The 12,689-nt window shown below is 43.4% G+C and overlaps 1 protein-coding gene across 4 annotated transcripts in view; it reads right to left on the reverse strand.

Moving 5' to 3' along the window:
• Positions 1 to 12,689, reverse strand: part of LOC144688382 (arf-GAP with SH3 domain, ANK repeat and PH domain-containing protein 1-like) — a 258,589-nt gene that overhangs the window by 107,613 nt on the left and 138,287 nt on the right. For all 4 annotated transcript variants that reach the window (XM_078554857.1, XM_078554855.1, XM_078554858.1 and 1 more), the window contains one exon: positions 5,783 to 5,858. In XM_078554857.1, coding sequence (XP_078410983.1) covers positions 5,783 to 5,858 — 76 coding nt within the window. The remainder of the gene's footprint in view (positions 1 to 5,782; positions 5,859 to 12,689) is intronic.

Below are 12,689 nucleotides of genomic sequence, written 5' to 3' on the forward strand. Positions count from 1 at the left end.
GTGTGCACAGATTTGTAAAAGGCTAATCTAATTGAATTCTTTGATGAAATAACAGAGAAGGTTGATAAAGGGAAAGCAGTGAATGTTGTCTATATGGATTTCAAGAAAGCCTTTGGCAAAGTATCACATCAAAGGCTGGTTAACAAAATTGATGTTCATGGAATAGCAGAGTCAGTGTCAGCTTGGATAAAAAAATTGGCTTAAGGACAAAAAACAGTGAGTCATTGTAAATGGCTATTTTCAGACTGCAGGATGGTACACAGTGCTGTTCCCCAAGAGTCAGTGGAGGTCCACTACTTTTTTTTTGGATATATAAATGACTTGGGCATTGAAATAATTTGCTGATGATTCCAAACTTGGAGGCGTGGCTGACAGCGCAGATGATACCAATCGACTGCAACAGGACATAGGCTAGCACAATGGGTAGACAAGTCATAGATAAATTTAATACAGAGAAGTGTGAGGTGATGTACTTTGGCAGATGGAATAGGGAGAGCCAATACAGGTTAAATTGACTTTAGTTAATTGGTTTATTTGATTATTTGTTTTGTTCAAACGAGTATAGCTTAAATGGCACAAGGACAGAGGGACCTGGGGTGCATGTGCATAGATCTTTCAAGTTGACAGGACATTGAGAGAGAAGTTAGCAAAGTATATGGGTTCTTGGGCTTCATAAATAGAGGTATTGAGTACAAAAATAGGGAAGTTATGCTAAACATGGAAAAGCTCTGGTTAGGCCACAACAAGAGCATTGAGTCTAGTTCTGGCCTACTTTGGGAAGGATGAGAGGGTCCTTGTGAAGGTGCAGAGGAGATTTACCAAAATGGTTCTCGGGATGAGGGATCTTAGCTATAAAAGGTTAGGTTGGAGAAACTGGGGCTGTTCTCCTTGGAGTAAAGGAGATTGAGAGGAGATTTGATAAAGGTCTATGAGATTATTACAGGTTTAGATAAGGTTGGCAAAGAATAGCTGTTCCCATTAGCTGGTGGTACAAGGACTAGGTGACACAGATTTAAAGTTTTTGGCAAGAGATACAGGGGGATGTGAGGAAGAACATTTTTACGCAACAAGTGGTAATGAAGAATTTTCTGTCCATGAGAGTGGTGGAAGTAGAGCAGATGAATGATTTCAAAAGGAAATTGGATGGACACTTGAGCAAAGTAAACTTACAGGGTTACAGGGATAGGGCAAGAAATTGGGACTGATTGGATTGCTCTGCAGTGAGGCGGCACAGACTCCCGGCATGAAATATGTCTCCTTATTTACGCTACCAAAACCATTTACGATACTGAACATTTCTATTAAAGGTGCATGAAGGGCAGGCACTAGGGGAATGCGCAAGGATGAAAACTTGACTTTTATGTGGAATATTGGATGGTTTGTTTGATAATGCTGGTTTGGAGTGTTTTGTGGTGGCTTTTATTTCAGCATTTTGGTCAAGAGAATCTTGTGATGGTCCATAACAGAGGGATGGCAAGATGTGGGACTGTTGTTTAATGGGATTTACTGGTACTGCAGTTGGATGAGCCCATCACTGACAGCCCAGCCAGAAAGGCCATATGTTGGTTCCTTCTCGCCTCCTCCTCAGCTGCTTGCCGTATACTTGGTGACAAGGCTGTCCCCTCATGATGGCAAGGTTTTACAGCAGACTACAATGAATTGTGCAACATACTCTGGAGAGTCCTACAGGGCTCCTCCAGAGGGGTTCAGGCAGCAGAACCAATGCTTAAACACTGCAATAGTTCACTCGATGATATTCTGTGTGACAGCACTGCTCTTGTTATACCCATGCAGCCTACAAGTGTGTGGATTATGCGCTGGAGTGAAAAGTGCAGATTTGCAAATAAATTAATGAAAGATGCAAGAACTATACAGTCGTGATAATGGGAGACATTGAATGAGGCAGTGATTATGTTAAAAGCAGAGAAGGGGAGAAATTTCTGATGTCTATTCAGGAGAATTTTCTTGATTAGTATGTTTCCTTCCCAATAAGGAAGGAAGCATTGCTGATTCTAAGAATGAAGTGGGTCAAGTGGAGAATGTCAGTCAGGGAGCACCTCGAAAATAGTGATTCTGGTATTGTTATGTTTAGATTAGTTATGGAGAAGGACAAGGAGAAATGTAAAATAAAAATACTTAACTGGAGGGGGGTTACTTTCAGTGAATTAAGGAACGATGTGGTCCAGGCTAACTAGAGTCAAAGACTTGCAGGTAAAAATGTAATGGAGCAATGGGCAATGAGGCGATAGTTCAGGTACAGGCTAGGCACATTCCCACAAGTGGAAATGGGAGGATGAAACAGAAAAAGGAGGCATTTGGCAGATGTCAGTTTAAGAATACAGGAGTCAGGTGAATATAAAAAGTATGGAGGGCAAGTGAAAAGGGAAATAAGAGGGTCAAAGAGATAAAGTATCACATATTATGCTTGTCAGAGAAATGAAGCCCTTGAATGAAAGGGGTAGCAGCAGCACGTAAACAAAGTTGACTAATGGATAGAAAACAGACAGATATGATGAATGGTTGTTTTCCCCAGACTGGAGGAAGAGATGCAGTGGAATACTTCAAGGTTCAATATTGGGCCAGTGCTATTTTTAAAATACATTAATGACTTGGACAATTTGAAATTTGCAGATGATACAAAGCTTGCAAGTGTAGTGAACTGTGAGAAAGACAGTAGTAGACTTCAAGAGGCATAGATAAGTTTGTGGAATGGATGGACACGTGACAGATGAAATTCAATGTAGGGAAGTGTGAGGTAACTCATTTTAATAAGAAGAATAAGGAAAGACAGTACAAGTTAAATGGTACAATTTTAAAGGGGTATAGTATGAGACCTGGGGTCCTTGTGCACAAGTTCTTTGAAGGTAGCAGGGCAGGGTAACAAAGCATTTTAATGTTAATGAAGCGTTTGAGATCCTGGACTTTATAAATAAAGGCACAGAATATAAAAAGGCTAAGATTAGATTTGATATGGGTGATTAAAATTATGAAGATTTAGATAGAGTAAATAAAGAGAAACTGTTTCCAATGGCTGAAGGTAACCAGAAGGTACAGATTTGAGTGATTTGCAAAAGAACCAGAGTTTACTCAAAGAAAAACATTTCCATGAAACAAGTGGGTAGGACTTGACGTGTTGGGGTGTTGGAAATGTGATAGGGTGGTGAATACAGATTCAACAGTTGGCTTCAGAAGAGAATTGGATAAATTCTTGAAAAAGAAAAAAAATAGCAGGGATTTGTGGAGAGAAGGCGGATGGGGAATAACTAGACTGGTCTTCGAAGAAGCCAGCAAAGACTCAATCGCCCTCCTTCTGTGCTGTACTCTCTATGGGCTGGATTTTACTGAGCACTGTGCAGCAGCATTAATTACTTTAAGACGAGACTTCAGCCCCTCTCTCTTGAGAGGAAGTCTTAGAGTGCTGCTGACCAATCAAAGGGCTGGCAGGTCTGTAGTGCCAACAGCGTTAACCAGGGACAATGGCTACTGCTGGGACAACAGGCAGTCCCACCACAGCAAGGAGCCCAGGTAAGTCTGGGGGTTGGGGTCTTGGCAGGGAGCAGCGAGGAGGTTGGGGAGCCAGGTTCAGGAGGCCAGGGGGAGGGTTAGGGGGGGGGGGGGGGGGGGGGCATGATGTGGGGGTAGTGCATCCAATGGGCCCAGGGAGCCTGCAAAGCAGGTGCCTCCCCACCCAACACCAGCCACACAGCTAAAGCTGCCGAACTTCCTGCATGGAGTGGGCCTCCTCCTGCTGCGGATAAAATATTGGTGGCACCAGGAAGAAGACCTTAAATGGCCATTAAGCGGCCACTTAAGGGTTTCAATGTACCCAAGGGTGGGCAGGTAGGCTCCACAGAAAATTTCAGACAGGGGGTGGGTGTGTAGGTGGTGGGGAGGCACCTGCTGGATTTTATGCTCCCCCACTGGTGGGTTTGAAGGCAGAGGAGTGTAAAATCCAGTCCAATGATTCTAAGGCCAACTGGCCCATTGTCCTTGTGCTGACTCTTTGGTAGATCTATCTAATTAATCCCCCTCCTTTGCTTTCTCTTCATTGTCCTGTGAATTTTTGAGAGCACAACAACTGTAAAAAAAAGTTTCTTTATGTCACCTCTGGTTCTTTTGCCAATCACCTTAAATCCGTACCTTCTGGTATCAGCTCCTGAAACATTCTCTCCTTAACAAAACCATTCATAATTTTGAACACCCCTATTAAATTTTTTCTCAACCATCTTCTCTAAGGGAAATAGCCCAATTTCTCCAGTTTTTTTCACATAACTGAAGTTCCACATCCCTGGTCCCATTCTAGTGAATCTCTTCTGCATCATATCCAAGGCCTTGCCATCCTTCCTATAGTTTTGTGCCCAGGGTTGAACACAATACTCCAAGAAAGACCTAACAGTGTTTTGGAAATGTTTAGCATAACTTCCTTGCTTTTGAGCTCTATTCCTCTATTAATCAAGCCGAAGGTCCCAAATGATTTTTTTAAACACGCTCTTAGCTTGTCCTACATCTGTTTAAAATCCCCCCCTTTTAAAATTGTACCATTTGTTCATTTTATCTCTCCTCAATCTTCCTATGAAAACAGGGAGGCAGTAGTGCAGTGGTATTGTCACTGGACTAGTAATCCAGAGACCGAGGGTAATCCTCTGCAGACCTAGGTTCAAATCCCACAATGGCAGATGGTGAAATTTGTATTCAGTAAAAAAAAATCTTGGAATTGAAAGTCTAATGATGACCATGAAACCATTGTTGATTATTGTAAAAAGTCCATCTGGTTCACTAAAGGAAATCTGCCATCCTTACATGGTCTGACCTACATGTGACTCCAGACCCACAGTAATGTGATTGACTCTTAAATGGCCTAACAAGCCACCCAGCTCTCAAGGGAAATTAGGGGTGGGCAATAAATGCTGGCCTAGCTAGTGACGCCCACATCCTATAAACAAATTAAAAAAAAACTTCTCTGCATTAAATTTAATCCATTTCACTAGTCTGTCTATTTCCTCCTCTCCTCCTGATTGTTTACTAAATTTGCAAGTTTTGCACCTGAAAGTTTTGAAATTATTCCCTGTATACCAAAGTTCAGATCATTAATAGATATCAAAATGACAAATGGGCGATAACACTGTATATATGCCCCCAGTCTGAAAATTAACCATTCACCACTACTCTATGCTTTTTTCACTTTTACCAATTCTGTATCCATTCTGCCACAGTTCCTTTAATCCCAAGTGCTTTAATTTTGGTAACAATTCTATTATGTGGTACTTTGTCAAGCACCTTTTGAAACTCCATACACACATACACTGTAACAAAAAGGGGCAGGTTAACATTTTAGTTTGCAGATCCAAAATTCTACAGCACTTCTTTTAAGGAAAAGCAGAAATTTCTTTTGGTATCCTTGCCAGCATTCATTCCTCAACCATCAGTTGCAATCAGATTGGCTGGCCATTAATTTTACCTGTGTTTGTAGGTTCTTGCATGGCACATATTGGCATGCAACATTTGCCTAAATAACGAAAGTGACTGCACTTCAAAAAGAAATCACTGACCATGAAGTACTTTGGGATATTCTGAGGACTAGAACAATGCTACACGCTATTTTTCTTTCTTTATTATTCTTTAAGTACATGTAATTACATATGATGTACTGCACAGAAACGGCCCGACTAATCCATGCCAATGTTAATGCACCACTTGAGCCTCCTCTACCATCCTTCCTAAACCTTTCAAAATTGCTGCTCATTTCTACCAGCAATCTTGAAGGAAGATGTTTCATACTCACATTCTGTAAATCTGCCGCAAGCATTTCAACATAATGCCTGATCTTCTCAGCTGTTTTCAAGCCTTCCTGAAAGAAACTGCAAAAGAGTACAGCAAAACTCAATTATTATAGAATTTTAACCAATATCATGGGATTTCCTAACACAATACCATTTTCTTTCAATTTCCAAAGGAAATAAAAACATAAGAACATTAAAAATAGGGGAAGAGTGGACCATAATAGAGTCCCTTGTGCTTACTTCACCATTTACTAAGATCCTTTCCTGCCTGATCCCCATATCCATCTGTCAGAGTCCAAAAGTCTATTGATCTTAGTCAATAACTGAGATCCACAGCCATCTGAGGTGAAGTACTGAAAAGATTTACTGCCTCTGAGTGAAGAAATTTCTCCTCAGCTAGTCCAATATGTCCGTCCCTTTATCCCAAGAACATGGCCTCAATTCTAGACCTTCCAATCAGGGGAAATGTCCCTTAGCATTTACCCTGTCAAGCCCACTCAGAATCGTATTCTTCAAAGAGATCACACTTCCTTCTTCTAAATTCCAAAGTACACACCCATTCTGCTCAATCCCATCTCTTGGAGTAACCCTCCCATCCCAGCAATCAATGTAGTGAACCTTCGTTGCACCCCCTCTAAGGTGATTATATCATTCCTATGTACAGACACAGGGGACAGGATTTTCCCTACGGGGCAGTGGTGTGGTAAGAAAACAGAAGTCGGGACTGTTTCTGTACCTGAACCTGCCTCCATGGAAAACAGTCACTCACTGGATTTTGATGAAGGCATGCCCTTGCTTGGCATGAAGGCCGGTTCCCTGTCCAATTAGGGGTGGCAGGCAGGCTCTCAAAGTTGGGGGGCCAATAGCAAGCTGAGATGGCAGTTAAGTGAGGGAGAGAGCGCTTCATTATAGGAGGTGCCCTGTCACCAACATTTTAAAACTTTAATTGAAACATGGGGAAGGATTTTCCGGTCCCACCCACCACAGGACCGGAAATTCCCACCTGAACTCAACCGACCTTTTGATGGTCCGTCATATTGTCCACGCACCACAATTCCCATGGTGGGCGGGACAGGAAAATTTAGGCCATGGCTCTTACAGCTAGGCCAGCACCATGTGGGCTGGGGTAGTCTTACCGAGGCCCAGTACAAACAAGACTTCTTTACTCTTGTACTCCAATCCACTTGCAATAAAGGTTAACATACAATCTGCCTTCCTAATTGTTTGCTGTATCTGCATGTTAACTTTCTGTGTTTCTTATACAAGGCCACACAAATCCCTCTCATAGAGACATAGAGGTCTACAGCACAGAAAAAGGCCCTTCGGCCCATCAAGTCTACGCAAGTCAAACATGTACCTAACTAATGCCATCCATTCTTAATTAGCACATTTTCTTAGATAATATCACCACCTTTTACACGTCTTTGTTCCTTTGTCTGTGACATCTTTTGATTATCTGCTCCTATCACTGCTTGCTTGTCCCTACAACCACACCCCCCCCAACTTCTCTCCGCCCCCCCAGCTTAAACCAGCTTATATTTCACCCCTCTCCTAACTTTACTCAGTTCTGCTGAAGGGTCATGAGGACTCGAAACGTTGACTCTTTTCTTCTCCGCCGATGCTGCCAGACCTGCTGAGTCTTTCCAGGTAATTCTGTTTTTGTTTTGGATTTCCAGCATCCGCAGTAGTTTTTTGTTTTTAACATCCTGGTAAATCTCCTCTGCACTCTCTCTAATGCAATCACATCCTTCCTATAAAGCAGATTCCAGAACTGCACTCAATACTCTAGCTGTGGCCCAACCAGTGTTTTATACAGTTCCAGCATAACCTCCCTGCTCTTATATTCTATGCCTCAGCTAACAAAGGTAAGTGTCCCATATGCCTTCTTAACCACCTTATCTACCTGTCCCACCAGCTTAAGGGACGGTGGACATGCATACCACGATCACTCTGATCCTCGGTACTTCCCAGGGTCCTACCATTCATCGTGTATTCCCATGCCTTGTTTGTCCTGCCCAAGTGCATCATCTCACACTTACTCGGATTAAATTCCATTTGCCACTGATCAGCCCATCTGACCAGCCCGTCTATATCCTCCTGTAATCTAAGGCTATCCTCCTCACTATTTACCATCCCACCAATTTTCGTGTCATCCGCGAACTTACTGATCAACCCTCCTACATTCAAATCTAAATCATTTATATATACTACAAACAGCAAGGGACCCAACACCGATCCCTGTGGAACCCTACTGGACACAGGCATCCAGTCACAAAAACACCCCTCAACTATCATCCTCTGCTTCCTGCCACTGAACATTAGCACTAATTAGCTTATCAATATTAGGAGAAATGATGGTTAGTAATAATGCCACTGCAATCCAGAGGCCCAGACTAATGCTCTGGGGACATGGGTTCAAATCCCACCATAGCAGCTGACGGAATTTAAATTCAATTAATAAAAAAGAAAATCTAGAATTGAAATCTAGTCTCAGTAATGGTGACCATGAAACTGCCATCGATGACAGAAAAACCCATTTGGTTCACTATTCCCCTTTAGGGAAGAAAATCTGCCATCCTTAACTGGTCTGGCCTACGTGTGACACCAGATCCACAATAATGTGGTTGACTCTTAACTGCCTCTGAAATGGCCTAGGAAGCTACTCATTTCAAGGGCAATTAGGGAAGGGCAACAAATGCTGGCTTTGCCAGCGACATCCACATCCCATAAAAGAATACATTTAAAACATTCTATTTTTCTGTTTTTTCCAAAGTGAATGACCTCATATTTTCCTACATTAACCCCCATCTGCTAGACTTTTAAAAAATTCATTCACAGGATGTGGGCGTTAATGTCTAGGGTCTAGGCCAGCATTTATTGCCCATCCCTAATTGGTGGTGAGTTGCCTTCTTTGACAGCTGCAGTCCATGTGGTGTAGGTACACCCACAGTGCTGTTAGGGAGAGAGTTCCAGGATGAAGCAATGGTGATAAATTTCCAAGTCAGGATGGTGTGTGGCTTGGAGGAGAATTTGCAGGCGGTGATGTTCCCATGCAACTGCTGCCCTTGTCCTTCTAGGTGGTAGAGGTCGCAGGTTTGGAAGGTGCTGTTGAAGGAGCCTTGTTGAGTTGCTGCAGCGCATCTTGTAGATGGTACACACTGCTGCCACTGTGTGTCAGTGATGGAGGGAATGGATGTTGAAGGTGGTGGATGGGGTGCCAATCAAGCAGGCTGCTTTGTCCTGGATGGCATCGAGCTTCTTGAGTGTTGTTGGAGTCACACTCATCCAGGCAAGTGGAGAGAATTCCATCACACTCCTGACTTGTGCCTGGTGGATGGTGGACAGGCTTTGGGCAGTCAGGAGGTGAATTACTCTCCGCAGAATATTCAGCCTCTGACCTGCTCTTTTAGCCACAGTATTTATATAGCTTGTCCAGTTCAGTTTCTTGTCAATTGTAACCCCCAGGATGTTGATAGTGGGGGATTCAGTGATGGAAATGGCATTGAATGTCAAGGGAAGATTGCTGGATTCTCTCTTGTTGGAGGTGGTCATTGCCTGCCACTTGTGTGGCACAAATTTTACTTGCCACTTATCAACCCAAGCCTGAATGTTGTCCAGTTCTTTCTGCATATGAGCACGGCCTGCTTCAGTATCTGAGGAGTTGCAAATACCTTCTTGCCCACTCACATAACCTGTCTATATTCCTTTGCAGATATGCAGGGCTGAATTTCAACTTTGAAAAACTGGCAGGTTTGGCGGTGGTGGGTGGTGCTGCGGTGTTTCTCAGAAACCTGCTTGCCAACACAAACCCATCTTCAACCTACCCATTTCTAGCTTTAGCTGAAATTGCAAAGTGGATGGATGATCCACCAAGTCACAGATCACAGAATCACAGAACTGTTATGGTGTAGAAGGAGGCCATTCAGCCCATTGTGTCTGCACCGGCTCTCTGAGCATTTTAATTTAGTGCCAATCTCCTGTCTTTTCCCTGTAACCCTGCAAATTGTTTCTATTTAAATAATCATCCAATGCCCACTTGAATGCCTCAATTGAACCTGCCTTCACCACACTTCCTGGCAGTACATTCCAAACCCTACTTACTCGCTGTGTGAAAAAGTTTTTTCTCACCTCGCATTTGATTCTTTTGAAAAACACTTTAAAACTGTGCCCTCTGGTTCTTGGTCCGTTTACGAGCACTAACAGTTTCTTCCTATCTACTCTGTCCAGACCCCTCATGATTCTACCAAGTCTCCTCTCAGCCTTCTCCTCTTCAAGGAAAACAGTCCCAACTTCTCCAATCGTTCCTCATAACTGAAGTGTCTCATCCCTGGAACCATTCTCATAAACCCCCTCTGCACTCTCTTCAATGCGTTCACAACCTTCCTATAGTGTGGCACCCAGAACTGTACACAATACTCTAGCTGAGGTCTAACCAGTGTCTTACATAAGTTCATCATAGCCTCCCTGCTCTTGTACTCTATGCCCCTATTAATGAAGCCTAGAATACTGTATGCTTTAGAAACAGCTCTCTCTACCTGTCCTTCCACCTTTAATGACTTATGTACATGTACACCCAGGTCTCTCTGCTCCCGCACACCCTTTAGAATAGCATCCTTTATTTTATATTGTCTCTCCATGTTCTTTGTATCAAAGTGTATCACCTCACACTTCTCTGCAGTGAACTTCATCTGCCACTAGTCTGCCCACTCCACCAATGTGTCAATGTCCTTTTGAAGTTCTACACTGTCCTCCTCACAGTTTACAATTCTCCCAAGTTTTGTGTTGTTCGCAAACTTTGAAATTGTCCCCTGCAGACCAAGATCAAGATCATTTATATTTATCAGGAAAAGCAAGGGTCCCAAAACCAACCCCTGGGGAACTCCACTACAAACCTTCTTCCAGCCTGAAAAATACCCATTAACCATTACTCTCGGTTTCCTATTGCTCAGGCAATTTTGTATCCATGTTGCTACTGTCCCTTCTATTCCATGACCTATAACTTTCCTCACAAGTCTGTTGTGTGGCACTGTATTGAACACCTTATGGAAGTCTATACACACATCAACGGCCTTGCCCTCATCAACCATCTCTGTTACCTCTTCAAAAAACTACAGCAAGTTAGTTAGACACAATTTTCCTTTAACAAATCCATGCTGAATCTTCCGAATCAATCCACATTTTTCCATGTGACTATTACTTCTATCCCAAATAGTTATTTCTAGAAGTCTCCCCACCACCAGAAGTTAAACTGACTGGTCTGTAATTGCAGGGCAGATCTTTACAACCTTTCTGAACAAGGGCATAATGTTTGCAATTCTCCAGTCCTCTGGCACCTCCCCCGAATCCAGGGAACATTGAAAAATTATTGACAGTGCCTCTGCAATTTCCACTCTCACTTCCTTCAATATTCTTGGGTGCATCTCATCCTGTCCCAGTGCCTTATCAACTTTTAGTACCGACAGCTTGTCCAATACCTCCTCCTTATCAATTTTAAGCCCTTCTAGGGACAGAGTTTCCTCCTCTGTCACCATGGCCTGGGCAGCATCTACCTCGTAGGTAAAGACAGATGCAAAGTATTCATTGAACACCTCAGCCATGTCTTTTGCCTCCATGTGTAAATCCCTTTTTTGGTGCCTAATCGGCCCTACTCCTCATTTTACCACCCTTTTACTATTGATGTGCTTATAGAACACTTTGGGCTTTCCTTTTATCTTAGCTGCCAGTCTTTTTTCATAATCGCTCTTTTTTCATAATTCTCCTATTTGGTTTTTCACATCCCTTCTGAACCTTCTGTATTCAGCTTGGTTCTCAATTGTATTTGCTACCTGACACCTGTCGCAAGCACACTTTTTCTTCTTTAACTTAATTTCTATCTCCTTTGTCATCCAGAGAGCTCTGGATTTGTTTGTCCTACTCTTTCCTTTTGAGAGAACATACCTTAACTGTGCCCAAATCATCTCCTCCTTGAAGGTAGCCCATTGTTCAGCTACTGTTTTTCCTGCCAACCTTTGGTTCCAGTCTATCTGGCCCAGCTCCGTTCTTGCCCCATTGAAGTCCACTCTCTGCCTGTTGATTATTCTTACTCTGGATTAACCAATGTCATTTTCCACCGTCATCCTAAACCTTATGATACAATGATCACTGTCCCCTAAATGCTCCCCCACTGACACTTGATCTACTTGGCCCACCTCATTCCCAAGAACCAGGTCTAGCAGTGCCTCCTTTCTTGTTGGACTGGACACATACTGCTGTAGGAAATTCTCCTGAACACAATCTAAGAACGCTTGTCCCTCACTGCCCCTTACACTACCACTATCACAGTCTATATATGGGTAATTGAAGTGCTCCAGGAAGTTGGATGATAATGATGCTGTAAGGCTCATTGCCATCCTGCTTTTGAACTTTAACTGCTATCAATAAGGCTTCCTGGTTGTCAGAGAACCTGACAGCTTCTTCAAAGCGAGGATTTGGCGGATTCACGAAGTAAGTAATTTCACCCCCACCACCTGGATCCAAGTGCCTGCCTGAGAAACCTCTGCAAATCATACCACAACCGCCAGGCTCCAAGCCCCCCCAGGCTCTGATCCTTCCCAACCCCATCAGGCCAATCCCCAAGTCCAAAAGGCCCAATCGCCCCAGTCCCAATCCCTGTACTCACCAAGCCCAATATCTCCAGTCCCACCAGACTTAATATTCACAGTCCCACTATACCTAACATCCTCAGCTCCACTAGGCCAATTCCCCGAGTCCAACAGGCCCAATTACCCCCAATCCCACCATGCCCCAATCCCCTAACTTCCATCAGGCCCCAGAAATACCCCTTAGGACTGGCAGCCCCCAGAATCAGCACCCTCCCATTCTCGATTGTCCACCACTCCCCTTCCCAATCAACCCCAGCATTGATCCTTG

Source organism: Cetorhinus maximus, chromosome 13, assembly GCF_964194155.1.
Source record: "Cetorhinus maximus chromosome 13, sCetMax3.hap1.1, whole genome shotgun sequence".
Taxonomy (NCBI): domain Eukaryota; kingdom Metazoa; phylum Chordata; class Chondrichthyes; order Lamniformes; family Cetorhinidae; genus Cetorhinus; species Cetorhinus maximus.